The sequence below is a fragment of the Marmota flaviventris genome, chromosome 2 (assembly GCF_047511675.1).
Source record: "Marmota flaviventris isolate mMarFla1 chromosome 2, mMarFla1.hap1, whole genome shotgun sequence".
In the NCBI taxonomy this organism is placed as follows: domain Eukaryota; kingdom Metazoa; phylum Chordata; class Mammalia; order Rodentia; family Sciuridae; genus Marmota; species Marmota flaviventris.
The window spans coordinates 182,425,449-182,453,249 of NC_092499.1; the positions used below are offsets into that span (position 1 = coordinate 182,425,449).

Consider the following 27,801-nt stretch of genomic DNA (forward strand, 5'->3'; position numbering starts at 1 on the left):
CCAGCAAGAGCATACAGTGTGGTCTAGGGTGTGTACAGCAGAACATGAGTGAAAGAGGCTCAAAGAAGACTGTACCTAGGTGGATCCAAGTCAGAAAACGAAGGGGAGTTGAACTTCTTTCCCTGTGAGTCTGGCAGCTCACATAACCAGCTGAAGAGGGTTGGGTGAACAGGTGGGTAAACACTCAGCAGCAGCAAAGCTGATAGAAGACTGGTTTCCTTGCTCCACAAGTAGAATTCTTGGGAGGTTGCCAAGATCCTGACTCCCTGCGGAGATAGGCCTCTGCCTGGCCCTAGGGGTGTATTCATCTAATCTCTCCAGAGCAGATACCACCCAACAAAGCTCTTAGGGCTTGATTAGCCCCAGTCACCAGAACTTCCCTCAAAGAACTGAGCAGCAGCCCTGCCCTGGGAGTGCATGGATCTAGTCTGTGCAGACAAAACTCCAATCAACTCCTACCTTATCCTGGTGAGAAGGGAAGCTGAGAGCTTCAGTTTTAGGCCAATCCAACTGGCAGCTTGGTGAGCAACACAAAAAGAGGAAGAGGTTAACAACCCCCCAGCCCTTATTCTTTCTTTCTCGGCACATAGCCCAAGAAGAAACAGAGAAAGATAGTTGGGCACAGGCCGTGACCAGTCATTCTTGTTGATGGTTTTGACCACCTCAGTGGAGATGATTCTTTAATATTTCATTAAGAATCTTTTCTGGGGGCTGGGATTGTGGCTCAGTGGTAGAGCGCTTGCCTAGCATGTGTGAGGCACTGGGTTCGATTCTCAGCACCACATATCAATAAATAAAGCTCCATTGAAAACTAAAAAATATTTTTAAAAAAGAATCTTTTCTGGGTGTTCTTGCTATGCTGAGTGTTTTATGGACATATATACATACACATATATGCTGCTTTTTTTCCTCATTTTTTTTTACATTAGTTATCTTTCTTTGCCTTGTCTTTTGAAGGCTAGGGTTTTTGGTTTATTTTTGTTTTTATCTTCTTTCTTCTCCCACTAACAAATTCTCTTGTTCTCTCTTTCTCTCTCTTTTTACTTCATTTTTGTTATTTTTTTCCTCCTCCTTTATAATCATCACTTGCTGCATCTCTTCTGCATTCTCTCTCTCTCTCTTTTTTTTTTTTTTGGTACTAGGGATTAAACTCAGGGGCACATGCCCAGCCCTATTTTGTGTTTCAACTCACTGAGTTGCTTAGCACCTCACTTTTGCTGAGGCTGGCTTTGAACTCGTGATCCTCCTGTCTTAGTCTCCCTAGCCGCCAAAATTATAGGCATGCGCCACCATGCCCGGCTCTCTGTTCACATTTTGAATATCCTAAACTTTCTTATACTTTCCTATCACATTTTATTTTCTCTTAAGGAACTGTATTTTTAACCATCTTTTAGAACTATTTGGTTTATAGAACTCCATCTGACCATTCAGGTTGTTGCAAAACTCCATCTGACATTCAGGTTGTTGCAATTAAATACTGCCGTAAATGATATGGTTGGCACCTGCTGTTTACTTTAATGCCAGATCTAGTTCATGGTTATTTATTACTTTTACTATTGGCAACTGCTGACTCCACCATTCCTGATTTTGTAGTAATTAGTGTGGTAGATGTCAGAGAGGTACCAAGTATTTATTTTAATGCTGTATTTGTCTGCATTGGTTGTTGCTATTGTTTGTTTCCCTTTAGTCTGTGTGGTGCTGGGAAGTTACCGGGACACTACAAGTTTAAAAGATACAGACTTTGCTGCTGAACTAAACTCAGTCAAAAGACAGTGCACCTTGCTCTACACATAAATTAGCCACACTCAAACTTCAGCTATACTTTAATACAAAAAACTACTGCGCCCCAAGTAGGAATGGGCCCTCAAGTAGCACCTGGGCCCCCAAGTCCCCTAATGGACCTCTACTCCTACAGCAAAAACAGACAGAATTAAATCAAAGGTTGTGGATACCACACCTACGATGAAGGGTCCCACGCATAGACTGGAAGAGAAATCCATTCTAACAGACGCATAAAACTCAACACAGGAATACAAGAAATATGAAAAAAATTAAAAAACAAGGTGACATTATATCTCCTAAAGTTCATAATTCACCAGCAACTGACCCAAAGATATTGAAGTGGATGAAATAGCAGATAAAGAATTCAAAAGAATGATTATAAAAATGATCAATGAATTACAAGAGGACACAGGAAAACAACTGAATGAATTAAGGAAATCAGTACAGGAAATAAATGAGAAATTAAATAAAGAGCTAGAAATATTGAAGAGGAGCCAAACAAATTTTGGAAATGAAAGACACAATAAACAGAATGTTCAGTTGAAAGTCTCTCTAATAGAGTAGACCATACTGAGAAGAGAATCTCGGAGCTTGAAGACAAAGTGGCTGGCCTTGAACATTCAGACATTATTAAAGAATAGAAAATATGTAATCATGATCAGAATATGCAAGAACTCTGGGACATTAAGAAACCAAAGTTAAGAATCGTTGGAGGAAAAAAAAAAAAGAATCATTGGAGGGGGGCTGGGGTTGTGGCTCAGCAGTAGAGCGCTTGCCTAGCACGTGCAAGGCCCTGGGTTCGAGCCTCAGCACCACATAAAAATAAATAAATAAAATAAAGACATGTGTTCAATTACATCTAAAAATAAATATTAAAAAAAAAAAAAGAATCATTGGAGGGGCTGGGGTTGTGGCTCAGTGAAACAGTGCTTGTCTAGTACAAGCGAGGCCCTGGGCCCGATCCTCAGTACCACATAAAAATAAACAAATAAATAAAATAAAGGTACAACTACAATTGAAAAATAAATATTTTTTTTAAAAAGAATCATTGGAATTGAAGAGGGTCATAAGATACAGGCTAATGAAATGGATAACCTCTTCAGGTAAATAATAACAGAAAAATTTCCAACCTTGAGAATGAGATGGACATCCAGATAAAGGAAGCACTGAGGATCCAAACAGAGAAGATAAAAAAGAACCTCTCCATGACACACTATAATTAAAATGCCTAATATACAGAACAAGAATAGAATTTTAAAAGCCTCAAGAGAAAAACATCAGGTCCCATTTTTGAGGCAAGCCAATAAGAACTACTTCTAATTTCTCAGCACAAACTTTGAAAGCCAGGAGGGCTTGGAATGATGTGTTCCAAGTTTGGAAAGAAAATAACTGTCAACCAAGATTGCTACATTCAGGAAAATTATCCTTCAGAATTCGAAGTGGAGGGGCTGGGGTGTGGCTCAGTAATAGAGCGCTTGCCTAGCATGCATGAAGCACTGGGTTCAATGCTCAGTACCACATATAAATAAATAAAATAAAGGTATAAATAAAATAAAGGTATCAACAACTTAAAAAAATTTTTAAAAAATCGAAGTGGAAATAAAAACCTTCTAAGATAAGCAGAAACTAAAAGAATTCATGACTAATAAGCCAACACTACTTGAGTACTCCATGCAGAAGAAATTGAAAACATCCCAGAGTTTAAAAATTTCATTTGAAGAGTAGCTAAGCAAATGAGAAACATGACCAAATTAGATATTAGAAATAAATTAAAGTGGGCTGGGGATGTGGCTCAAGCGGTAGCGCGCGCTCGCCTGGCATGCGTGCTGCCCGGGTTCGATCCTCAGCACCACATACAAAACAAAGATGTTGTGTCCGCAGAAAACTAAAAAATAAATATTAAAATTTCTCTCTCTCTCTCTAAAAAAAAAGAAAAGAAAAGAAATAAATTAAAGTGACAGGAATTAGTAAACCTCTCTCTATAATAATAATGAATATACACGGTCTCAATTCTCCAATTAAAAGACATAGGGCTGGGGCTGGGGATGTGGCTCAAGCGGTAGCGCGCTCGCCTGGCATGCGTGCGGCCCGGGTTCGATCCTCAGCACCACATACAAACAAAGATGTTGTGTCCGCCGATAACTAAAAAATATTAAAAAAAAAAAAGACATAGGGCTGGTAGAATGGATTGAAAAACAAGACCCAACTATATGCTGTTTGCAAGAGACTCACTTTACAAGCAAAGGCAGTCACACAAGTTGAAAGTAAAAGGATGGAAATTTATATACCATGCAATAATGAGGCCAGAAAACATGCAGGAGTAGCTACTCCCATATCAAACAAAGCAGACTTCCAAACAAAAATAATCAGAGAGACAAAGGTCATTTCATACTGATAAAGAGAACAATCCAACAAGAAGATAAAATGATAGTAAATATTGATGCCCCAAACATTGGTGCACCTAATTACATAAATTAAAACTCAGATAAATCCCAGTACAATAATACTGAATCATTTCAACACACATCTCTCACCAATATATAGGTTATTCAAACATAAACTCAGGAAAGACTCTTTGGACCTGAAAGATATTAGAAATCAAATGGACTTAGCAGACATTTATCTATTCATCCATAAAGAAAAATAAAAATATGACATTTGCAGGAAAACGGATGGAACTAGAGACCATCGTGTTAAGTGAAATAAACCATACTCAAAAGGTCAAGGGTCATACATTTTCTAGTGGAAGCTAGAGAAGAAAAAGGAAAAGAAAGGTGGAAGGAAGGGGGTCTCATGAAAGTTAATCTGTAGAGTAGAGGATGGGAACCAGGGGAAGGGAGAAAGGGAAGGAAAGGGGAAACACTGGAGAATGATATCAGCCAAATTATATTGTTATTTTATAATCATGTTCAAATATCTGACAACAAATCCCATCATTATGTACAACTATAATGCACCAATAAAAAAAATAAAAAAGAAAAAATGGCTATCCAGTCAGAAAAGGATAGGAGTAGTTCATACATTGTTAAATTTTTTTTAAAAGTCATCAAACAGTGTGTGTAATATGATCATATTAATATATATGTACATATATATAATTTTATTGACTGATTATAACTTCTAATACTATACTAAAATGACATATAGGAATTTTTAAAAAGGCATAAGTCCATAAGAAGAGAGAAAATAAAAGAAAAGACAATAGCAGATTACAAATGTTGAATTATGAAAGCAAAAAGTCATAATGATAATTTAGATCAGAGAAAGGTAAAAACTGGTAGGGGAGGAAATGCAGTAAAAAGTATATGCTGAAAGAAGGGAAGCTATGCATGTGTAGAAGCCAGGGATTTTGGGGAACTCTGTACTTTTTGCTCAATTTTGCTGTGAACATGAAACACTTTAAAAAGTAACATATATTTAAAGGAAAAAATGGGGAAAAAGTTTATCAAATATACATAAAATGTTTAAATATGTATAAATAGTTCTAGAAAGTTCATTTTTAGGGAAATGGCACAGACATGAGCCAAGAATAGTTTTACCTTTGTTTTTGGAACCAGAAATTTAACCCAGGGTCACTTAACCACACATCTCCAGCCCATTATAAATTTTTTTATTTTAAGACAGGGTCTTGCTGAGTCCCTTAGGGCCTCTCTAAGTTGCTGAGGTTCATCTTGAACTTGCAATCCTCCTGTCTCAGCTTCTTGAGTCCCTAGGATAATAAAGCATTAGTGCACTATCTGCCTCCCCCCTTTTATTTTTGAGACAGGATTTCACTATGTAGCCCAGTTTTGCTTAGAACTCCTAGGCTCCCCAGTTTTGCTTTGAATTCCTGGGCTCCCCAGTTTTGCTTTGAATTCCCGGGCTCCTGCCTCAGCTTTCAGAGCAGCTAGGATTTCAAGTGCATACCACAGTACCTGGTTCAAGATTTTATACTTTTAAAAGGATTATTATTTTAAAAAAGACAGAGACTATATAGACTATAGAGACTATTATGTGGTCTGAAGAGCCTAGAATATTTACCATCAATCCTTGTTAACCGCTGCTCAAGGGGACCTTTGCTTTCTTTTTCATCTAACTATCTATTTATTGAGGTGCTGGGGACAGAACCCAAGGCCTCACTCATGCTAGGTACTACCACTATCACTGAGCTATACCCCAGCCCATGCTTTGTATTTTATACACTTTCATATTATTTAACAATTTTCACAAAGTTGTATTACTCTTTCACTATAATGATAAATATTTTTAAAGATAAATATTTTTTAAAAAAGATTGAAGCAGGAATGTTTTAAATATATTAAACCATACCGATTCCTACACTCTCCCAGCTCTCTCCATGTCAACCTGGGTAGAGGCACTGTAGATATAAAATGGATGATAAAAACCATCTGTGAGAGGGACTAAAAATAACATTCTCTGAGTGAGGTTGGTCACCCTGGAGGGAAGCCTGGTGGGCGGAAGTTAGTGGGGAAGAGCTCAGTGACTTACAGCAACAGCCACATAGGCCATCTTCTCCTGGGTGGGCACCATATGGCATTTCTGCAGCTTCCTCAGGAGTCTCCACAGGATCCAGGTTGTGCTGGGCAGCTCTGCCTCCAGGGTTCTCCACAACTCAGTCAGATACCTAGAAACCCCAGAATAAGAAGGTTCAGGAAAGTGGCTTATCCCAGACCTATTATGACTACCACCTTTCTGGAGTCTCTGGGATCCAATCTATAAGATGGTTTCCTCTCTGCTTACTTCCTCAGTACATCAAAGGAATCTGAGTACATAATAGGTAACTTCCAAGGTTTGATTGAATCAAGTTCCCTTTGCCTGGGCACAGACTTCAAGGCCATTCATAAACTAGTCCTCACCTAACTTTCAGTACCTCTATGTCCCGCCATCACATACTCTGGGCTCTAGCCACCTGCACCATTCACCTTCGCCAAACAAATTGTGGACTTTGAAAACCTCTACCTTTGCTTACAGCATTTTCTTAAACCGGAAGACCCTTCCCCAAGTTCTCCTCTGCCCATCACCCCTTCAAGGTCCAGCTCCAGTGTCACCTCTTCTGTGTATCTTTGCTACTTCTTCACCATGTCTCTCATGAGAGTTTCCATAACCCTTTGTTTGTTTGGTACTAGAGATTGAAACCAGGGGTGCTACATCCCCAGCCCTTTTTTAAATTTTTTACAATCTTGAGACAGGGTCTTGCTAAGTTGCTTAGGGTCTTGCTAAGTTGCTGAGTCTGATCTTGAATTTGTGATCTTGCCTCAGACTTCCAAATTGCTGGGATTACAGAGTGCACCGCCATGCCTGGCCCCATGACACTCTTCTCCTTTCTAGAGGTTACCTCAGTCTCACATGTGCCATTATCAGTTCTCTATGTGTGTGTCTATCTGAAGGAAGAGATTATGTCCGCCCTTCTAGAGATCCCTAAGGACCTAGCACAATGCCAGGTATTCAAAGGCACATCTATTCAATATAGTCTGTGGTCCTCAAATTGGCTAAGGTCAAGCCCTAAAATAAAGCTTTGATCCTACTTAGAAGAAATCTTTTTTATTTTATTATTATTTTTTTTAGTTTAGCCACTTTCCTGAACCTTCTTATTTTTTTTATGTGGTGCTGAGGATCGAATCCAGCACTTTGCACATGCTAGGCGAGTGCTCTACCACTGAGCCACAACCCTAGCCCCAGAAATCTTTTTTTTTTAAATATTTTTTAGCTGTTGATGGACCTTTATTTCATTTATTTATTTTATGTGGTGCTGAGAATCTAACCCAGATCCTCATACATGCTAGGCAAGTGCACTACCACTGAGCCACAACCCCAGCCCAGAAGAAATCTTTTCTTAAGGAAAAGTAATATGTAATAATTTTCAAAAAGATTTCCAATTTGAAATTACAGCTATGGCCATCCTGGGCAATACAGAGACCTTAACTTATAAAAAAATTATTATTATAGGGCCTGAGAGTTATATAAACATTGTGCAAGTGATGGGGGAGAGAAGATTACTCTTGCTTTTAAAGGGAGTTACTCATGCTTTTAAACTTTTTTTTTTCACCTTTTTCTGGTGCTACGGATCAAACCCAGGGCCTTGGACATGCTAGGCAACCCACTCTTCCATTAAACTACAGGCCCCCTTGACCCAATCCATTCTTCACCTATTTTTAGAATCTATCTAGGCATTTTTGTACCACAGACAGGGTTTTTTCAAGTATGCTCTTCCAACTATCTACATGAGACTCTTTAAAACTTGAGAGCATTGGAAACTATCTAAACATTTCACTCCCTACTTTAGTAATTCTACTCTGTGAATAACAAAGCATGAAGGTCCTAAAGACTCCTGAAGGGAAGACTAGAAAGGAAATGGGGATAATGAAAAGCCTCATGGCTGAGAAAATAAGTAGATGGTAGAATATGAATGTTCATCCTGGGAAGATGTTAAGAAATTCCTTTGTTTACTCACAGTGGGATATTTTCTCTGAATTACTGAAGAACTAAATAAAATGCTTTGAGAAACTATTTCTTGTGAAAGAATTGCTCTCAAATGCTTTTGGTTCACTGCACATTTCTAAGAGTGCTATGAGTGCGTCTAAATTAGAAAACACAGTCTTTAAGCCAATGATTCACAGAAGTTAATGTGTAAAAAATATCATCTGGGGAATTTGTTAAAAATATGGAGGGATAGCTGGGTATAGTGATGCATGCCTGTAATCCCAGACACTTGGGAGGCTAAAGCAGGAGAATCACAAGTTCAAGGCCAGCCTCAGCAACTTAGAGAGGCCCTAAGCATCTTAGCAAAACCCTGTCTCAAAATAAAAAATAAAAGGGGTTGGGGAGGTGGCTTAGAGGTTACGCCCCTGGGTTCAATCCCTGATACAAAAAAAAAAAAAAAAAAAAAAAGGAAGAGAAAAAGGAGGACTAAAAAAAAATTAAAAAGAGGTCTGGGGATATAGCTCAGTTGTTAGAGTGCTTGCCTCACACGCATAAGGCCCTGGGTTCAATCCCCAGCACCAAAAATAAACAAACAAACAAACAAATAAATAAATAAAATAAAATAAAAAAGAGGGAGCTCCATGGTAGTGTGCAGGCCCTGGGTTGAATCCCCTGCACTATAAGAACAACAACAAAAAAGCAAAAGCCAAACAAACAAACAAACAAACAAAAACAAATAGCTGATCATGATTCCCTGCTTGTAGGCATCTTTGGAAACTGCCAGGTGCCTCTAATAGAAAACTGTCCAGCTCAAAAGCCTATTTTGTCTATTTATCTCTATAATTGAATTTTCTCTATGTATATATTTATACCTTCTTTTAAAGTATCTATTTATTTACTTACTTATTTTGGGGTGAAATCATTCTGCAAGTGAATTGCCAACATCATTTTTCACCCCTCAATAATTTCAGACTCTATCTTCTGACAGAAAGCACATAATTCCACTTAACCATAATATCATTTCACACCTAAGTAAATTATATTAATTTACTAATCTAGTGTAGAGGCCCTATTTACATTTTCTCCAAATTTTCTTTTATGGCTTTTGTTTTTGATCCAGGATCCAATCAAGGTCATATAATACACTGGGTTATGTTGCTTTAGTATCTTTTTATCTAGAATGGTGCCTCTATCATTTTTTTCTTTCATGACATTAACTTTTTTGGGGGGGGAGTACAGGGGATCAAACCCAGGGGCATTTAACCACTGAGCCACATCCCCAGCCCTTTTTATTTTTTATTTTGAGACAGTGTCTCACTAAGTTGCTTAGGGATTCACTATGTTACTGAGGTGGCTTTGAATTTGTGATCCTTTTGCCTCAGCCCCTGAGTTGCTAGGATTACAAGCATACACCACCACACCCAGCTTTGACATTAACCTTTTTTGTTTGTTTTTGTAGAGTCCAATCTAATTATAGAATGCTCTTCATTCTGGCTTTTTTTGATTATCTTACATTTATGCATTATAGTCTGATTTATCTCCCAGGTAACTGTCTATATCTTACCTTCTCTACAAGAGAATCCTTAGATTTTTGAGGGCAACCCCAGTTTCAAAATACTCAGTGATATGCTACATACCCCAATTTAGTGTGGAGGCTGTACAGGGTGCTGTTACCTGTCATATGGTATTGGATGACACAGAAGGTGGCTAAGTACTATATCTGTGTACTTGGGCCTGGAGATAAACAAACTCACAGTACTTATGATTTGTTGTCGGACTCTAGGCTGGCTGATTATGGATAGCCGGGCACATATAATTCCCATAATTTCTGGTACCTGAAAAAAAAAAACAAGAAATTACTAATATCACTGAGACCTTAACCTTGTGGGATACTGATGGTTACTGGGGTACTGTGGCCATTTCTGAAAGGTAGCTAGGAAGTGACTTTGAAACAAAATCATTTTATGAAAAAATTTAAAATCAAAACTATTTAAAGTATATCTGTATGTAAGAATTTGTAAGGCTGCATATACAATGTTATTAGTGTGTCTGAGTGATAGGATATTACTTGGATATTAATTTTACTTTTTGCTTATCTATTTTTTTCTAATTTTCTCTCAGTGATTTCATAATAAAACTAAGATACATGTTGCAAGAAAGCTTTTGCTGAGGCTTTGAACTCATAATACTCCTACTTCAGCCTCCTGAGCCACTGGGATTACAGGCATGCATTATAGTGCTGGGCTCCCCCACCTAGTTTTTACACAGGTGTTGTTTAGAATATGCTTAATGAATGGAGGTATATTTGTAAGCAAATGGATTAAGGCTTTGACCCTGTCTTCACCAGCAGTTGTTTGCAGTTAAACAGGCACAGAAGAGACCTTGAAGCTGTGGAAGTGGAGAGGTTTTGCTGGTGTTTCACACCACTGAACTTTTACCTTCTCAAATCGGGACTCTGCATTTTTCACCAAAGTCATTAGCAACTCTCCTGCTGCCTGCTGGGTGTAGGGATGTCTCAGATTTTTGAGGCCATCCAATGTGGTCATTACGAACTGGCAGAGTTCATCTGAATTGAGGAAAACTTCAAAAACCTGAAATGATTTAGGATAAATGAACTTCCAGTAAATATGGTATGACAGACCATGAACAAAGACAGGATTCTAAGTTAACAATCAGAGAAATGTACAAAGATGTACCAGACTGTTTACTTCCATCTTGTTTACAAAAATGAGAAATGACCCAAATGTGACCCAAATGTCTACAGCTAGTGTCAGTGCAGGACTTTTACTGCTCTGGCTTTTATAAAGCAGCTTTATTTGGAGATCCTCAGAAAGTGACACTTCCTAGGAGCAGAACTAAAGAAAAGCCCTAAGGTCTGACAGCTAACAGTGTCCCAGGCCAACTAAAATGCCCCACCAGGAGACACTGAACTTCTCATTGCCTGGACAGTATGTAAAGTCCTTCACTTGATCACACAAGGAACCAGCTACTATGCGACAGGCCATAAGCCAAGCATGTTCCACCCTGTATTTCATTCAACCCTCACAGCAACTGAGTCATCCCAACTTTTTCAGATCCCCATTGTATAAAAGAGGAATGGATGCACAAGAGATTAAATTACCTGATACCTTTGACCCTAAATGAGTAAAATCTGTTTTCTTTTTCCCTAATTCCTAACATACCTGGTAGGCACATTGGATGCATAAATATTTGTTCTTACAATAATGAATACCTGCATTAATTAACAAGTGTGTGATTCACTGGCTCAACCACACCCTTGCAGCTCCTTCGTGTGACAAAGATTCACACGTGCAAGCAGCTGGCAATATGTGGAAGCAGAACTAGTCCTAAGAGAAATCCAAACTGAAGCAGGCCAGAGACCCCTCCCCCAGAAGACCCTTACTAAGCAGAAACCCCCACCATATTGTTACATATAGGTTCCTTTTCTTCTCAGAAAGCTTTTTACACAGGATGCCAGGAAAAACAAAAAACAAAAGCAAAAACTTCTACAGAAAGCATTGTGATTGGTAGTTTCCTCTTTTTGTAAATGCCAGGTTTGCAGAAACAAACAAATAAACTTATGAAACCACTGTCTGGTCTACAGGATGGAACAAAAATCACTTTCTGAGAACTCAAAGAAAAAAAAATTGCTTTTATGTAAATCCTCCAAACCCTTCCCACTGGATAAAAGGTTCAAAGAATTTCTAAAATCTTGGTCCAGAGAATAATTTAGGCAACACAGTCAATAAACCTGCTTCCTGAAAATTTATCGGGTGTCTAGTCTCTTCTGTCCTACTTTAAAACAGTGATACTGGCCTCACTGACAGGTTGACCTGCACCACTAAACTAAGAGGACAGGTATGTAAGAGTTAGAAACATGAAGTCTCCTCTCCAAACTATGGAATGTTAAGAGAACATGTTCCCCAAGCAGCTGGTTTGTTTAGTTTTATAAGAAAATACCAGAACTTTTTCCAAAGTGATTTTTACCATTTCACATGGTAAAATGGAAATCATGTACAAAGAAACAAGACTTCTGGTCACTCTTCTTCCTGGCCAACACTTCAAGTTGCCATTCTGATTACCTGGGCAATTTTGAAGGGATAACGGTAGAACCGTTTAATATTGTAGAGCTCCAGGAAGTCACGACACCTTTTCAATGCTTTTCTCAAATTTTGGTGGTTTTTCTTGTCATGAGTAACATCTAAGAAGAAAGTATGAAATATTATTACTTTTTGGATTCTTTCTTTATTCTAGATTTTACAAGTTGGGTGCATCTCTACTTTGGATTCCAAGATCTCACTGAACAAAAATGCCTGGGGGCAGGGCATGTGCCAATCTGAAGGCTGTTTTGCTTGCCCTTCCTTGTATAGCAATAAATAAAAAAGGCCAAAGGAAAAAGAAAAGGGCTTTTTGTAAGAGCAGAGTTTTTGAGTGATTTATGAGTTCAGATAGGGCATGCTACTATGTTTCACCATTGATGAGGAATTTTGAAGGGTCTCCTTTGAAGCTTAGGTCCCAAGAAAAGAATTTTTTTTTCTTTTTTGTACAAGGGATTGAACCAAGGGCACTTTACTACTGAGCCACATCCCCAGCCCTTTTTAATATTTTATTTAGAGACAGGACCTTGCTAAATTGCTGAGGCTAGCTTTGAACTTGTGATCCTCCTGCCTCACCATCCAGAGCCGCTGGATTACAGGTGTGCACAGCCCCCCCCCCAAAAAAAAATTTGGCAATTCCAATAACAGAAGTCTTTATTAGTCTAGTTCTTTTGTGTGTGTGTGTGTGTGTGCGCGCGCGCGCACTAGGGACTGAACCAGGGGTGCTCTACCACTGGGTTACATCCAGCCCCTTTTATTTTTTCTTTTGAGACAGGGTCTCACTAAGTTTCTTGTTAAATTGCTGAGACAGGTTTACAACTTGCTCCTATCTCAGTCTCCTGAGATGCTGGGATTATTGGCATGTGCCACCACTTCTGGCTATTTGTGCTGATTATTGAGTCTGCCAACAGTCCTTGTGGTGCCTTATCTTTCAAGCTTTAGTGTGACCTGAAAATTTATCTATAGGAAGTCTCAATGTGCTGCCTGATATGCTCTTACCTCAACCTCTGCATAATTATTCTTTATTCTTCAGATTATCTTTAGAGGGGACTTTTCTGAGCCCCACAGCTAGATTTGATTCTTACTTATGGTCCCTGCAATTTCCCTTCATGACAGTTACCTTTATTGATAATAATAGTTATTCACTGACTCTGCCTAGAGCCCCCACTAGGTTTTGTGTAATATAAGGATTGGGACTGTTTGTGTTCTAGTTACTGTGGGATCCTGAAAAAGTAATAAATAAACATTTGTGGGAAAAATAAATGAATGAAGGACCCAAAGATGGCAGGAACCTCTCCCACTTATGAACAATCAACCACTCCATGGCCACGCAGATGGATGATAATGATTCAGAGTTATGACTCTAATGATTGAATTAACATTGTGTCATCTCTGTCTATAGACTGTGTACCTTTCTCTGTATGAACAACAGTGAAAAGGCTTTCTACAACAAGGGGAAGGAGGGCACAGGAGGGTTGATGCAATGTTGCACTAGAGAATTGGGTTGCAGCCTGGCTGCCCCCAGCACTGCCTTACACTTCATCCGCAGGGTGATATGCAGCAGGTAGTGTGTGCCCTCGGCAGCCTCCTCTGCCACAACTTGCAGTGGGTCCCCACACAACAACGCCATCACAGCCACTAGGTGTCCAAGTCTTTGGAATCGCAATGGAGGCTAATTGAAAAGGAAAAAGAAAAATGCCATCAGAATACAGGTGTATTTAGTGCCTTAAATTTAGGTTGTTGAGAAGCAATCCCACTTCTATCTCCAATTCAAGAGAAGCTCAAAGATCATATTCAGCCTTTAGTTCTCTGAAGAGTTAACATTTAACCTGGATAGATACAACAGCACCAGTAGATGGCATTAAATAGGCCAATTATAATATAAGTAAACAATCTGAAAAATGAAGATTTTTTTCTTTAAAGAGAGAGAGAGAATTTTAATATATATATATATTTTTTTTAGTTTTCGGAGGACACAACATCTTTGTTTGTATGTGGTGCTGAGGATCGAACCCGGGCCGCACGCATGCCAGGCAAGGGCGCTACCGCTGGAGCCACATCCCCAGCCCATGAAGATGTTTTGTGCATAAAGATGTTCCTTGTAGCACTATTTTTCAAGATCACATTTTGGGAAATAATTGCTCCATAATGCTAAAGAGAATTACGGTACAGGCATTCTAGGAATGCAACCATTACAAATCAACTAGCTGAGGAATTTACAATACTAGAAAACATGCTATTCTGATGAGCAAAATGGTGGATGCAAAGTGAGATATAGCATTTAATGCTATTTTAAAATTTTTCTTATTGAGGCCGGGTACACTGGCACATGCCTATAATCCCAGTGGCTTGGGAGGCTGAGACAGGAGGATCACAAGTTCAAAGCCAGCCTCAGTAACTTGGTGAGGCCTTAAGCAACTCAGAAAGACCCTCTCTCTAAATAAAATACAAAAAAAGGGCTGGGGATGTGGCTCAGTGTTTAAATGCCCCCTGGATTCAATACCCTGTACAAAAAAAAATTGTTTATTGACACTCTACATTATTATGGAAAAAATAATGGCTGCTGGTAAAAATCATACTATAAAAAGAAATGTAATTTAAAATAGTGAAAAAAATAGTAAAAATTAAAATTAAAGCAGAAATATTAATGAAATCAAGAATTTAGTTAGCAGGCAGAACTCATGTTATCATTTGCTTGAGGCAGGCCACAGAGCTAGGCTCTGAACTTTCTCGTATTGTGGCTAATGTAGAGGTGCACACAATGTCCTGTATTAATATGATTCCCTCTGTGTATAAAAAGCAAACAGACATGCAGACGCAGCACAATTTTTCCCCAGATTGAGGCAGAAATAAATTTCTTCTGCAGCTCTTCAAAAATAAGACAAGAAATATTGTGGGGCTGAGGCTGTAGCTCAGTGGTAGAGTGCTGGCCTAACACGTGTGAGACACTGGGTTCGATCCGCAGCACCACATAAAAATAAATAAAACAAAGGTACTGTGTCCATTTACAATTAAAAATATTTTTTTAAAAAACAAAATATTATGAACATCAACCTCTAGAGTCTGTTTAGAGTAAACAAAGCAACACCTGTGCAAAGATGTAAGCTACAGACCAGTTGATCAGGGGGAGGCAGGAGTCAGATCACACAAGACCTTGTGTTCTAACAATAGCTGCAAATCACTGGATCAAAAGAGTCCATGGGGAAAGAAGAAGAAAAAATAAAGAACACACAACTGGGAAAAACAAACAGAAACAAAACAAGGGCTGGGGATGTGGCGGCCCAGCATGCACCAGGCCCGGGTACTGTGGGACCTCTTTCCAAATCCTTGCCTTTCTCTTTTTTCAGTCTCTCACATCTCCAGCACCACAAAGCAATCCAAGCAAACAAAACAAGGAAAAGAGTGACTGAGTCTCAAGAAGAGAATTCTGGCTACAGAGAGGGAATAAATTAGATGGAACTAAAATGGAATCCTTCACCCTAGTACTCATGCACAAAAAGTACTTGGAAGGAATAAATAAAAATATTAAGGGTGTCTATCTCTAAATGATGACAACAACAAGCTAATAATTTTTATTCCTTCTACTTTTAAATTACATTTAAAATTTTTTCTATGATGAATATGTTGATATTCTCAACATTAAAAACTCCAAAGTAGAATGTAATGCTAAGTGAAGTAAGCCAATCCCAAAAAACCAAATGCCTAATTTCTTCTCTGAAATCAGGATGCTAATTCATAATGGGGATGGGTGGTGGAGCATGGGAGGAACAGAGGGACTTTAGATAGGGAAAGGGGAGGGAGGGGAAGGAAAGATAGTGGAATGAGATGGACCTTATTACCCTAAGTACAGGTATGAAAACACGAATGGTGCAACTTTACTTTGTGTTCAAGGAGAGACATAAAAAATTGTGCTCTATTTGTGTAATATGGATTGAATTGCATTCTGCTGTCATATATAACTAATTAGAATAAATAAAATATTTTTTTAAAAAACTCCAAAGTGTTTTATCACACACACAAAAAAATCACTGGAGAATTATGTGCCTAGTCTGGTCACTAAGTCCTTCTTTAATATTCTCTTTTTTATTCTGTTTTTGATTGCATTTTGCTTTTTTTAAAATATTTATTTTTAGTTGTAGTTGGACACAATATCTTTATTTTATTTACTTATTTTTTATGTTGTGCTAAGGATCAAACCCAGGGCCTTGCACGTGCTAGGCAAGTACTCTACCACTGAACCACAACCCCAGCCCTGCATTTTGCTTTTTTGAGAGAGGGTCTTACTGTGTTGCCAGGCTGGCCTTGAACTTGTAATCCTCTTGCCTCAGCTTCATGAGGAGCTAGAACTCCAGGCACATACCAACAACATGCCCAGCCTTTTAAATTCTTTATCTTTATTTTTCTTTCTTTTTGATGGTACTATTGATCAAACCCAGGGCTTAAGGATGCTAGGCAAGTGGCCTACCACTGAGTTATGTCCTTGACCCCTACATTTATTCTTTAGGTTTCTTTGAGAATATGAAAAGAGTTATGGACTCAGAGAACTTACATTTGCCTAAACTCATTAAACTATAAATGGGGTGGATTTCATTTTCTATATAAATTACAACTCCATATAAGAAAAGCTATATTGGGTGGGGATGTGGCTCAAGCGGTAGCGTGCTCGCCTGGCATGCGTGCGGCCTGGGTTCGATCCTTAGCACCACATACACAAAGATGTTGTGTCCGCCGATAACTAAAAAATAAATATTAAAAAATTCTCTCTCTAAAAAAAAAAAAAGCTATAGAAATTTTCTAAAAAATCTAGAAGATTACACCACGAAAAATTCTGGAACTACTTCTGGATGTTCATAGACCCCCACAAGGCACCTAGGATAAATATTCCTATATTAACAACTCTCTAGGGGAAAAAAATGCTAAGGAAGACCCTAGGTCCAGAGAGAGATTATGTGTACAGGAGGGAGTTGTCTGAAACTCTCCTCTTCTTTAATCTGTAGCTAAAATTAGAGGTTGAGGAATGTAGAAAGAAGAATGCATTGTTGTTATTGGAATTGTAGGTGGTCAGTGATGCCAGATGTTACTTGTCTTCCGTCACTAAAAAGAAAAAAAAAGGAAGTAAAATAGTTTAAGGGGCCAAATTTACTTCAATAAGGAGGTAGAAAGTTTATATATATTTTCCATGTGAAAAATAAGAAAGATGGTGGAATGCTTTTAAACACAACTGTTAGAACATCTATATTGAGAACAACTTCAATGAGGAAAATTCTGGTGTAAGGACCCAACCTTACTATCCCACCAAGTTATCTTCCAATTCCCAGGCCTTATTACACAGTTTCTAGAAATGATGAGAGGAGAATGGGAGCAGCTTCAGTGGCTAAAAGACCTGCTCAGCGAAGGAAAAAGAGAGGTTTGTAGAAGAAGAATGGAATAGATCCAGGGAAAAGTTTAGTTTGGGGAAATTCTTTTTAGAAGTTACAGAGGAGGATTCAAAACAACTGAGAGGTAAGAGACTGATAAAGAGAAAGGCAAGTATTTGTAAAGAGGCACCATAGTACCATTCGCTCTGAGATGGTGCGAGATATTTAAATTTATTTACTTGAATTGGCCTGCTGGACTTCATTTCTTCAAAAGCAATCTGCACTGGGCTGGGGCTGTAGCTCAGCGGTAGAGCACTTGCCTAGAATGTGTGAGGCACTGGGTTTGATCCTTAGCACCATATAAAAATAAATAAAATAAAGGTGTCGTGTCCATCCACAATTAAAAAATATATTTTTTAAAAATAAAAGCAATCTGCACAGACATGGGGCCATAGTGGGCTCTCAGACATTTTCAGATTACACTTATTCATTCATTCATTCATTCAAAAGCATTACTATATCATTAGGTTCCAACTTGCTTTCTCAGCAATGGAGATACAAAGATTAACACACAGTACCTGGCCTCCAGCTGCTCATCTTTTAAGAGAGGGGCTGAATACTGTGATACCACATGAGCACCAAGAGGCCCCAGGCCCCAGGCTGGGAGTCCTAAAGAGGGGGGGGGAACAGGCAGTGGAAGGATGGCTTTGGATCCTTTTTTATTCTGCAACCAGAGGGCTGCTCACCTTCAGGCAGAGGTGTTTGGATAAGCACTTCAGAACCTGGGCCAGGCTGGCCGTCGCCCGCTTCCGCTCATGGTCCTTTGGTGACTGTAACCAGGGGTCCAAGTGCTGCAAAAAATAAAGGGAGGCAAAGTGGCTCATCAGGAATATCTGGGATAACACTTTTATTCTCTTTGGAAGAAAATGTGGAAAGAGAAGACCCATATTACTTTGATGTTTGCAAATATCTCCCTAAATGCCAAACTGGCTTAGGATGGAGAGGAAGGCGGGTGAGGACGAGCGAGAGTGAGGAGCCTGTGGTCAGCAGGGCTGGCTTCTACGCAGGCTGATTGCCTAGACTTATCTCTCTGCCTCCTAATTCTTCAGTTAATTATTTGACTTTTCTCTTTCTTTAGCCCTTTCCAATCTGCTTTGGAAAGAAATAAAATTAATAATGTGCTAGTAAAGAACTCTGGAAATGGAGAAGTTGCATCTGCCTTAAAAGTCAGGGAAGGACTCAACGGAGAAGATCTAGCCACGAGAGGAGCTCATAAAGAGGCTTTTCGAGTAGAAAACATGGCTTGAATTAAACTCTCAAGGAAGGAAAATACATAGTACAACTAGACAAAGGGGAGAAACCCAATCTGACAGATAGATTAATGTACAAATGGAGGAGGAATAAGAATAATGTTAAGGTCAGCTATGGCAAGGATAAATGCCCATCTGTACTTAGGCGCAAATGATTAATAACAGCTTAAAGGGAAATTCCTTTCTGGGATATCTGCACCTTTAAAAAAAAGATCAAGTCGGGCATGGTGGCACATGCCTGTAATCCCAGCTGCTCTGGAGGCTAAGGAAGGAGAATCACAAGTTCAAAGCCAGTCTCAGCAACTTAGGGAGGTCCTAAGCAACTCAGTGAGACCCTGTCTCCAAATAAAAAATTTAAAAGGGCTGGGAATGTGGCTCACTGGTTAAGCACTCCTGGGTTCAATCCCTGGAGAGGCAAAAGAGCAACTGCAGTTAATGCACACTACGGATGGACTGGCATACAGTGGAATAGCTACAGGTGGGAGCATGTGGTCACTTATGACCTCTGAGTCCCACCTAGTGGGAAGGCTGCTTATTTAATAACTCATGAGGCTGATTCTCTTCCCTGGTCACTGACTGAAACCATTCTATGCTAGGAAAGAATAATAATTTAAGGAACACTTATGGCAACCATTTAAACCATGTATTAAGGTCATTTATTCAATATTCACAGTAATTATTATCTCCATGTCAAGAAAAAGAAATGAGACTCTGAGAAAGAAAATTCCTTCCAGAAGTTAAATCAAGGACTTACAACCAAGGACTGGCAGTGAGGAGATCAGAACTGACAGCTGATCTCCCAGCTACTGCATGCCTCCTACCAATACCCTCCCACATCTTCTTCTACCCCTTTCTCCAGTGAATAGGAGTAGTTTCCCATTCCACCCTCACACCTCACTTACCTGAAAAATGGTGTCAAGATTTTCCAAATGTGGGTCTTTTACCACCAAAATCTGGAGCATCTCGGAGAATGCCTGGAACGTTTGCCTGTAGAGACACTGAACAGGGAAAGGATCAGCGATGGCCCTCCCCATGAAGTTCCCCAAGCTCTGCACACTTAAGACTTTCCTCAAAGGTGCAAACTCTGGGTAAAAGTACCTGTAGACAGTTTGTGGCATGAGATGAACCAGAATAAATCTTCATTTCAAATGGATGGCTCAGCATTACTAGGACTATGATTATCTGATTCTAACTACATCTGGGGAACTACTTCAGGGTCCTCAAGATACAGGTGACTCTTTCTGACATCTTGAAACACAGGAATAAATCTTCTTAGGTAACTGCTTGACCAGTCAGTGTAGCAGCCACAGAAGAAAATCATGGACTTTACACTTACCCTCCCCCTTCCAGGAGGCTCCCCTCTCTCCTCCTTCAATTCAATTCTCACTCTTATCTGGAAGGTTTTCCCTGACCACCCTAAGTAAAAAAGCCCTGTGCCTCTCAACTATGGCACCTTTCTTCCTCTTTCTCTGCCTTTTTTTTTTTGTAACTAACACTTAACTTGCCAGTAGACACACTTATCCTTCAAGGGTTTAGCTCTGCACTAGAATGTAAGCTCCACTTTGTATTTCCATTGCCTATCCCAATGCTTAGCACACAGTGATCCACAAATATGTCTCTAAAATACGTGTACAAGTATGCCCACCTTATTTTTTTGTTTTGTTTTGTTTTTTAGTTGCAGATGTACACATACCTTTATTTTACTTATTTATCTTTATATGGTGCTGAGGATCAAACCTAGTGCCTCACTCATGCTAAGCAAGTACTCTTCCACTAAGCTACAACCCTAGCCCCACTTCCATCTTATTTTAAAGTCAAAAAGAAATAAAGGAGGAGTGAAGGAAAAAATGAGAGAACAAAAAGTTAAGGGAAGACAAGCTATCATCTAATCCAACCAACTGTTTTATTCACTGGACTTGATTAAATGGTTTTTGGCTAGTTTCAAACAACTGAATGTTCTCAAAGGGCTGAGACCTTTAGTAACTTCCCTTGATGGGAAGTTACTAAAGCAAAGCCTGAGTTACCTCTGTGTCGTAGGGCCCACTGGGAGTGATTTCCTGCAGCTGGGTAAGAGTCTTTAGCGGGGGCAGAGTGATCATACTTCTGGTGATAAGCTGGAACAAGTCAGCTCGATCTTCAGAGCCAAACAGCAAATGGACGTTGTGGTAACTAAGAAAAGAAAGTTTAGGAAGAGCAAGTTGGGAAGAGCGTTTGATTTGATATTGATAAACAGGGATTCAAAATAATGGGCCAGAGTTGTAGCTCAGTGGTAGAGCGCTTGCCTAACATGCACGAGGCACTGGGTTCAATCCCCAGCACCACAAAAAAATAAATAAATAAAATAAAGGTAATATGTCCATTTATAACTAAAAAATGTTTTTTAAAAAATAACTAAAATGGAAAGGGTAGTTGGGTAGGTGTATCTCAAATGGAAGAGATAAGTGACCTGGCTCATCAGTCTATTTAGATGAACTTCCCCCCAAGAAGTCACTGGAGTGACATCCCTTCAGGCTTTCCTCCAGCTCAGCCACAAGAGTAAAGTCTGCTACAGTCACTGTAGCAAGATGCCACTTTCCAAAATATGTTCTGATGAATACTAGTTTGGGGAATAGTGAGTTGAATTAAGTTAACCATGGAGCAGAGCATGGTGGTGCATGCCTGCAATTCCTGCAACCTGGCTGAGACAGGAGAATTACAAGTTTGAGGTCAGCCTCAGTGACTTCATGAAAGCCTGTCTCAGAAATAAAAAGATCTGGGGGTGGGCTTGGGATGTGGCTCAAGCCGTAGCGTGCTTGCCTGGCATGCGTGCGGCCTGGGTTCGATCCTCGGCACCACATACAAAGATGTTGTGTCCACCGAAAACTAAAAATAAATAAATAAATATATTTTTTTTAAAAAAAGATCTGGGGGTGTAGGTCAGTGGTAGAGCACCCCTGGGTTCAATCCCCAGTACCACAAAAACAAAAACAAGGAAACTCTTTTTTTTTTCCTTTTTGGTACTGAGGATTGAACCCAGGGGCACTCGACTACTGAGCCATATCCTCAACCCTATTCTGTATTTTATTTAGAGACAGGGTCTCACTGAGTTGCTTAGCATCTTGCTGTTGCTGAGGCTGGCTTTGAACTCACAATTCTCCTGTCTCAACCTTCCGAGCTGCTGGGATTACAGTTGTGTGCCACTGCACCCTGTGAGGAAACTTTTTAAACTACAGAACATTTCAGTCCTTTAATCATTTTAATCACTGCATTAAACCTCCAAGACAGGTAGACATCAGGCAGCCCTTGCAACAACCTCTTAGACCTTAGAATTTATAGTCATGAAACATGTATTGTGGGTCACTCTCCACCGAATATACTTTGGACAAAACTGAATTCTAAAAAGATTCCAACTAGGTCCTTCAGATATGGATGGTAGTGTACATGAAATCAAAGTTCTTATACAAAAGCATGGGTCTGGGGTGCTGTGGCTGCGGCTCAGTAGCAGAGCGCTTGCCTAGCATGTGTGAGGCATTGGGTTTGATCTGTAGCACCACGTAAAAATAAACAAATAAAATAAATGCATGCTGTCCATCTTCAACTACAGAAAAATTTAGAAAAAATCAAAAAGCATGGGTTTGTCTTCCTTCCCATAATCTAAACAGTTTTCAAATGTTAAAATATGAAACATGTCAGTGGACTCTGGCATTGACCCTGAGTAAGGAACCAAGATGTATGTGTAAAGTGCACGAGGGTATCACCTGAGGTTAGCAATAGTAACAAAGACCTCCTGGCGCACGGGGCTGAACAGAGATCGCAGGGGCTCCTCTTGTACCAGGTCCTGCAGGGAGAGGTAAAGAACTTTAGAGGGCCAAGAATTTCCAACTCCTGAGGCCAGAGATGGTCAGAGGCACAGGTGGCCGGCAAGGACAGCAGCAGGCTTTTCTGGGCCCTGCTCTGGGGTCCTAGGACTGGTGGCAGGACAGTGAAGGAGCTAGGAGTTTATACTCTGGACCAGACCCCAGACCATGGTTCTGCCTCTTACTAGCTGTTTAGTTGTCAAGTTATTGAGCTTCCCTGTACCTCCATTCCTCATCTGTAGAATGTGATATAATACTACTTAGCTCTATGGAGGTGGCTGAGTACTGAACAAGCAAACCTAGTAGCTCTCAAAAAATGTTAGTATCTATTATTCAGTATTTTTTTAAACCAGAGATAATTTCTAGTGTAGGCATTCTAATTCTATTAAACCAATTGTCTCTACTACCAGGTCTAATATCATTCTGAGTTTCTTGTCCTGGAAAAGGAAATGACTTTTGGTTTGCAATTTGACAGAGGAAGAGTTGCCTTGCTATGCTGGGAAAATCTGCAGTGATAGAGAGGGAACAAAGGGAGCTTGGGGAGCTCGATGGCCCGTTGGTTTGAGTTCTGGCTCTGCCACTTACCACATGACCCTGGGTGTATCATACAATTTTCCTATGTCTGAGTTCCTCATCTGTATGGGAGAATTGAGACATATCTCAGGGAGTGAATATGAGCAGCTACCATACAAGTAATGTTGATGTGAATGTTGTGGAAACCTTACTGGACTGTCTACCCTGCTTCTCTGGAAACTTCTCTAGTCCCTAGCCTCACAACTGTGTTGTTTCTGAGTTATTTTGTTCTCCCAGCCACAACTTATCTGTCCAAAAGTGGACACTAAAACCAAATAGATTCTTACAGGGATCTGGAATTGGGACCAAGAGTGTCAGCTTGGTGTGGTGGCACACACCTGTAATCCCAATGGCTTGGGAGGCTGAGACAGGAAGATTGCCAGTTCAAAGCCAGCCTCTGCAAAAAGTGAGGTGCTAAGCAATTCAGTGAGCCCCTGTCTCTAAATAAAATACAAAATAGGGCTGGGGATGTGGCTCAGTTGCTGAGTGCCCCAGAGTTCAATCCCAGTACCATAAAAAAAAAAAAAAAAGAGTGAAGAGTGTCAATCTTTCTGGCTAGTCTTCTGAAAGCAGAAAATTTTAAATTTGGGAGTGCTGGTCCCTATGAACAAGGTCAAAGAGAGCTAATTTGGGGAAGAAAGAAGAGAGAGTGGATGGGAAGAAAAACCAAAGTGCACTCAAAAGAGCAAAGATAAGAGATGGAGAGAAAGTTCTCTCCAAGCAAGTGGAAGAAAAGCTTCTAGTGTGAGATTCCTTCCCTTCCTGGGGCAGGCTGCTCCTCCTATCATGGGGTTCTGGGGAACATTCGCATCCTTAGAACCAATCCCTTGTTTTGTGTTTTCAGCTGTCTGCAGTGGATTTCTCTTACCAAACAGACATCACTAGGAAGTTAGGAGGCAGTAAGTGCTCAATAAATATTACCAGGTTCCCTTTCTGAGATTTTATCTTCTCACTCTCTGACTCAGGTCTTGCTGGTGGCCTGCTGCTCATCTTTGTTTCCTCAAGGATCTCAGTTATTTTTATGGCTTTATAGGCTGGAAGGGACAAATTGTAAGACTCTATCCTCAGCCTTCACAGCTCTCCCAGGCGTCCAGTTGCTCAGGTCAGGTTATCTTAAGGGCACCACCACTAAGATCACAGCCATGATCTTTCATTATCTTCCCCACTCCCAAGAACACAACTGCCTAGGCTTCAATACTTGCCAATGGCACCGTTTCTCAGGACTCATGAAGAAAGATGACTTGTGTTTTTTTGTCTTTTGTTCCCTCCCATGTCCCATCAATTGTGGTAGGTTATGTGGTTCTCCATTCTGTAGCTAAGTAGCTCACATGGATGGAGGCAGTGGTCTTGGCTGAACCCCTAGGCCTGCAGTCCTTCCTGAGTTCAATTTATTTGACTCAATTCAGCCAGAATGATTTTGATTTTCTTTTCTTTTTGGCAATAAGAATGGAAGCCAGGGGCTGGGGATGTGGCTCAAGTGGTAGCGCGCTCGCCTGGCATGCGCGGGGCGCTGGGTTCCATCCTCAGCACCACATAAAATAAAATAAAATAAAGATGTTGTGCTCACTGAAAACTGAAAAATAAATATTAAAAAATTCTCTCTTTAAAAAAAAAAAAAAGAATGGAAGTCAGATGCTCTACCAGTGAGCTATGTCCCCAGGCCTTTTGATTTTTTATTTTGAGACAGGATCTTGCTAAGTTGCTTAGGGCTTCTAAGTTGCTGAGGCTGATCTCAAACTTGTGATCCTCCTGCTTCAGCTTCCTGACTTGTGGATTACAGGCATGTGCTAGTGCTCCTGGCTTTTTTTTTTTTTTTTCTTAATTAGGCATTAAAGACTTGTAATAGGAGGTCATGGTGGCACATGCCTGTAATCCCAATGACTTGGGAGGCTGAGGCAGGAGGATCACATGTTCAAGGCCAGTAGGTGCAATTTAGTGAGACCCTGATTCAAAGTGAAAAATAAAAAGGGCTGGGGATGTAGCTCAGTGGTTAGGCGCCCCTAGGTTCAATCCCTAGTACCAAAAAAAAGGCTTATTATGTTATTTGTTCATAGTTAATTATGGAAGCCACTACAGGGATTCAGAAGTAAGTGCCTATTTTTTGTTTGTGAAGTATTTGTGCAGCAGGAACCTCTTGGACTTACTGCTCAGAGGACAGCAATGTCCCCAACTGTCTGGGCAGGTCACCAGTATATAAGCAGGAATCCCAGCAGTCATATCACCACTATGTGATCTGTCAGACACACCTGTAGTTGGACACAATTTATTTATTTATTTATTTTTATGTGGTGTTAAGATCAAACTCAGGGCCTCGCACGTGTTAGGTGAGTACTCTACTGCTGAGCCACAACCCCAGCCTCTGTTATCATTTATTTTCTACATGCCATACTATTCTCTTTTTCTTCTTTTTAATAGTTTTTTTTTTTTGTCTGTTTATGTTGCTGGGGATTGGACCCAGGGCCTTGCACATGCTAGGCAAGTGCTCTACCACTGAGCTATATCCCCAGGCCTAAACTTTTTTTTTTTTTTTAAGAAATGTTTCTTTTATTGTTGTTGTTTCTTTCTTTCTTTTTTCCAGTTTTTTAAGAGACAGGGTTTTACTATGTGGCCCAGGCTGGCCCCAAATTCCTGGGCATAAGCAATCCTCCTGCCTCAGCCCACTGAGTAACTGGACTACAGGCACATACCACCATGCCTGGTTTCAACAGATTTTTAAAATATATTAATTTTTTTTGTGTGTGGCAGAAGTGTAATGAGCCGTATTTAAAGTATAGAGTTAGATGATTTTGGGTGTTTATGACATCCATGAAATCATCCCATCCACAAAACTCTGGAGATCATAGAAATTCTGATCACTCCCAAAGTTTCCTTTGCTACTTTGTGATTCCTACCTCCTGCATCTCCCTACCCACTTCCACCTCTAGGTATGATTGATCTGCTGTTCCTATAGGATCGTTTGCATTTTCTAGAATTTTATATCAGTGAAATTACACAGTGTATATACATGCTTTGGGGCAGGTCTGGCTTCTTTCAGTCAGCATAATCATTCTGAGATTGGTCCAAGTCATAGCATCATGTATCAACAGTTCATTTCTTGTTATTCCCGAGCAGCTCTCCATTGAAGGAATATTGGCACAATCTGTTTATCAGTTCATCTGTTGATGGACATCTGGGTTCTTTCCCGTACTGGGCTCTTATGTACACCTGTAGACACATCTTCTTGTGGAAATATGGTTTCTTTTGCCTAAGAGTGGAACAGCTGGGTCTTACAGCAAATGTGTTTAACTTGTTAAGAAACTGCCAGACCATTTTCCAAAGTGGTTGCACCATTTCACCTTCCCACTAGCAGCATGAAAGCTTCAGTTTTTCCATATCCTCAATGTCTGGTACTGCCTTTCTTTTTATTTTGGCCATTCTCGTGTTTAGTTACATCTCACTGTGATTTTTAACTTGCTTTTCCCTGATCACAATTGTGGGAAGCGGCTCTGAATGACCTTCCAGTCCTGATGCACCAGGCTCTGATCAACTACTGCATTCTTTGTGGCTTGGGTGGTGATCCACTTGGATAGCAAGGCCAGTCTTCTGAGTAGGCATACCCTGGGGTTGAGATATACTCACCTATTCTTTTGTAATCCTACCCCTTTCCCCTGTTTCGGATAAAATGTTCCATGGAAACTCCCTTTATGTGTCCCCTTCACTTGCTCTGCCTTTGGGTGTGGCCTTCCTGGATGTCAGTCAATCTGCTGACAGGAGACATCACGAAGCTAGACTCAGTCCCTTGAAACCTGACTCCTTGCCTTATTTGAATGGCTTCTTCCCAATAAAAGGGTTCTGCGTGCTCCTCTCTCTATTTCCAAGGACCCCTAAGGTCAGAGGAGCCATCATGGGACCCAGATAAAAAGGTATTTCTCTGTCTCTGTGTGGTTATTTTGTGCAGCCCAGTTCACCTGGAGTGACCTTGAGTGTTTAGTTTTGGAACACGACACACAATGATGGAACTTCTTTTCATGGATTTAATCATAAATCTTCTTGGGTGATTGTCATTTGCCTTCTCTCTCACATCCTGCCCTTGGCTTCCTTGGTTGTTTTTTGTTTGGTCTTTGATTTGTTTGTTTTTGTATTGGGGATTGAACCCAGGGGCGCTTTACCACTGAGCTACATCCCAGATCATTTTATGTTTTTTTTTTTTTTTTTTTTTATCTTGAGACAGAGTCTCACTAAGCTGATGAGAGCCTTGCTAAATTGGGGAGGCTGACTTTGAACTTGTGATCCTCCTATTTCAGTCTCCTGAGTTGTGGGGATCACAGGTGTGCACCATCACACTTGGCAGGTCTTTTTTTTTTAAAATATTTTTTAGATGTAGATGGACACAATACCTTTATTTGGTGCTGAGAATTGAACCCAGTGCCTCACCCGTGCTAGGTGA

General features: G+C 40.0%; 1 protein-coding gene and 1 non-coding gene across 2 annotated transcripts in view; one reads left to right on the forward strand and one right to left on the reverse strand.

Annotated features, from left to right (window-relative positions):
• The window catches only part of Mroh8 (maestro heat like repeat family member 8), a 58,541-nt gene that overhangs the window by 17,965 nt on the left and 12,775 nt on the right, over window positions 1-27,801 (reverse strand). The window contains exons 5-13 of the mRNA XM_027945082.2: window positions 22,704-22,783; window positions 20,991-21,135; window positions 19,869-19,964; window positions 18,403-18,507; window positions 13,836-13,971; window positions 12,285-12,403; window positions 10,641-10,793; window positions 9,877-10,037; window positions 6,271-6,406 (exon numbers count right to left, since the gene is read on the reverse strand). Of these exons, the coding sequence (XP_027800883.2) occupies window positions 6,271-6,406; window positions 9,877-10,037; window positions 10,641-10,793; window positions 12,285-12,403; window positions 13,836-13,971; window positions 18,403-18,507; window positions 19,869-19,964; window positions 20,991-21,135; window positions 22,704-22,783 (1,131 nt within the window). The remainder of the gene's footprint in view (window positions 1-6,270; window positions 6,407-9,876; window positions 10,038-10,640; window positions 10,794-12,284; window positions 12,404-13,835; window positions 13,972-18,402; window positions 18,508-19,868; window positions 19,965-20,990; window positions 21,136-22,703; window positions 22,784-27,801) is intronic.
• Trnav-aac (transfer RNA valine (anticodon AAC)) lies at window positions 21,223-21,290 on the forward strand. Its single transcript has one exon. It is a non-coding gene; the product is annotated as a tRNA-Val (tRNA).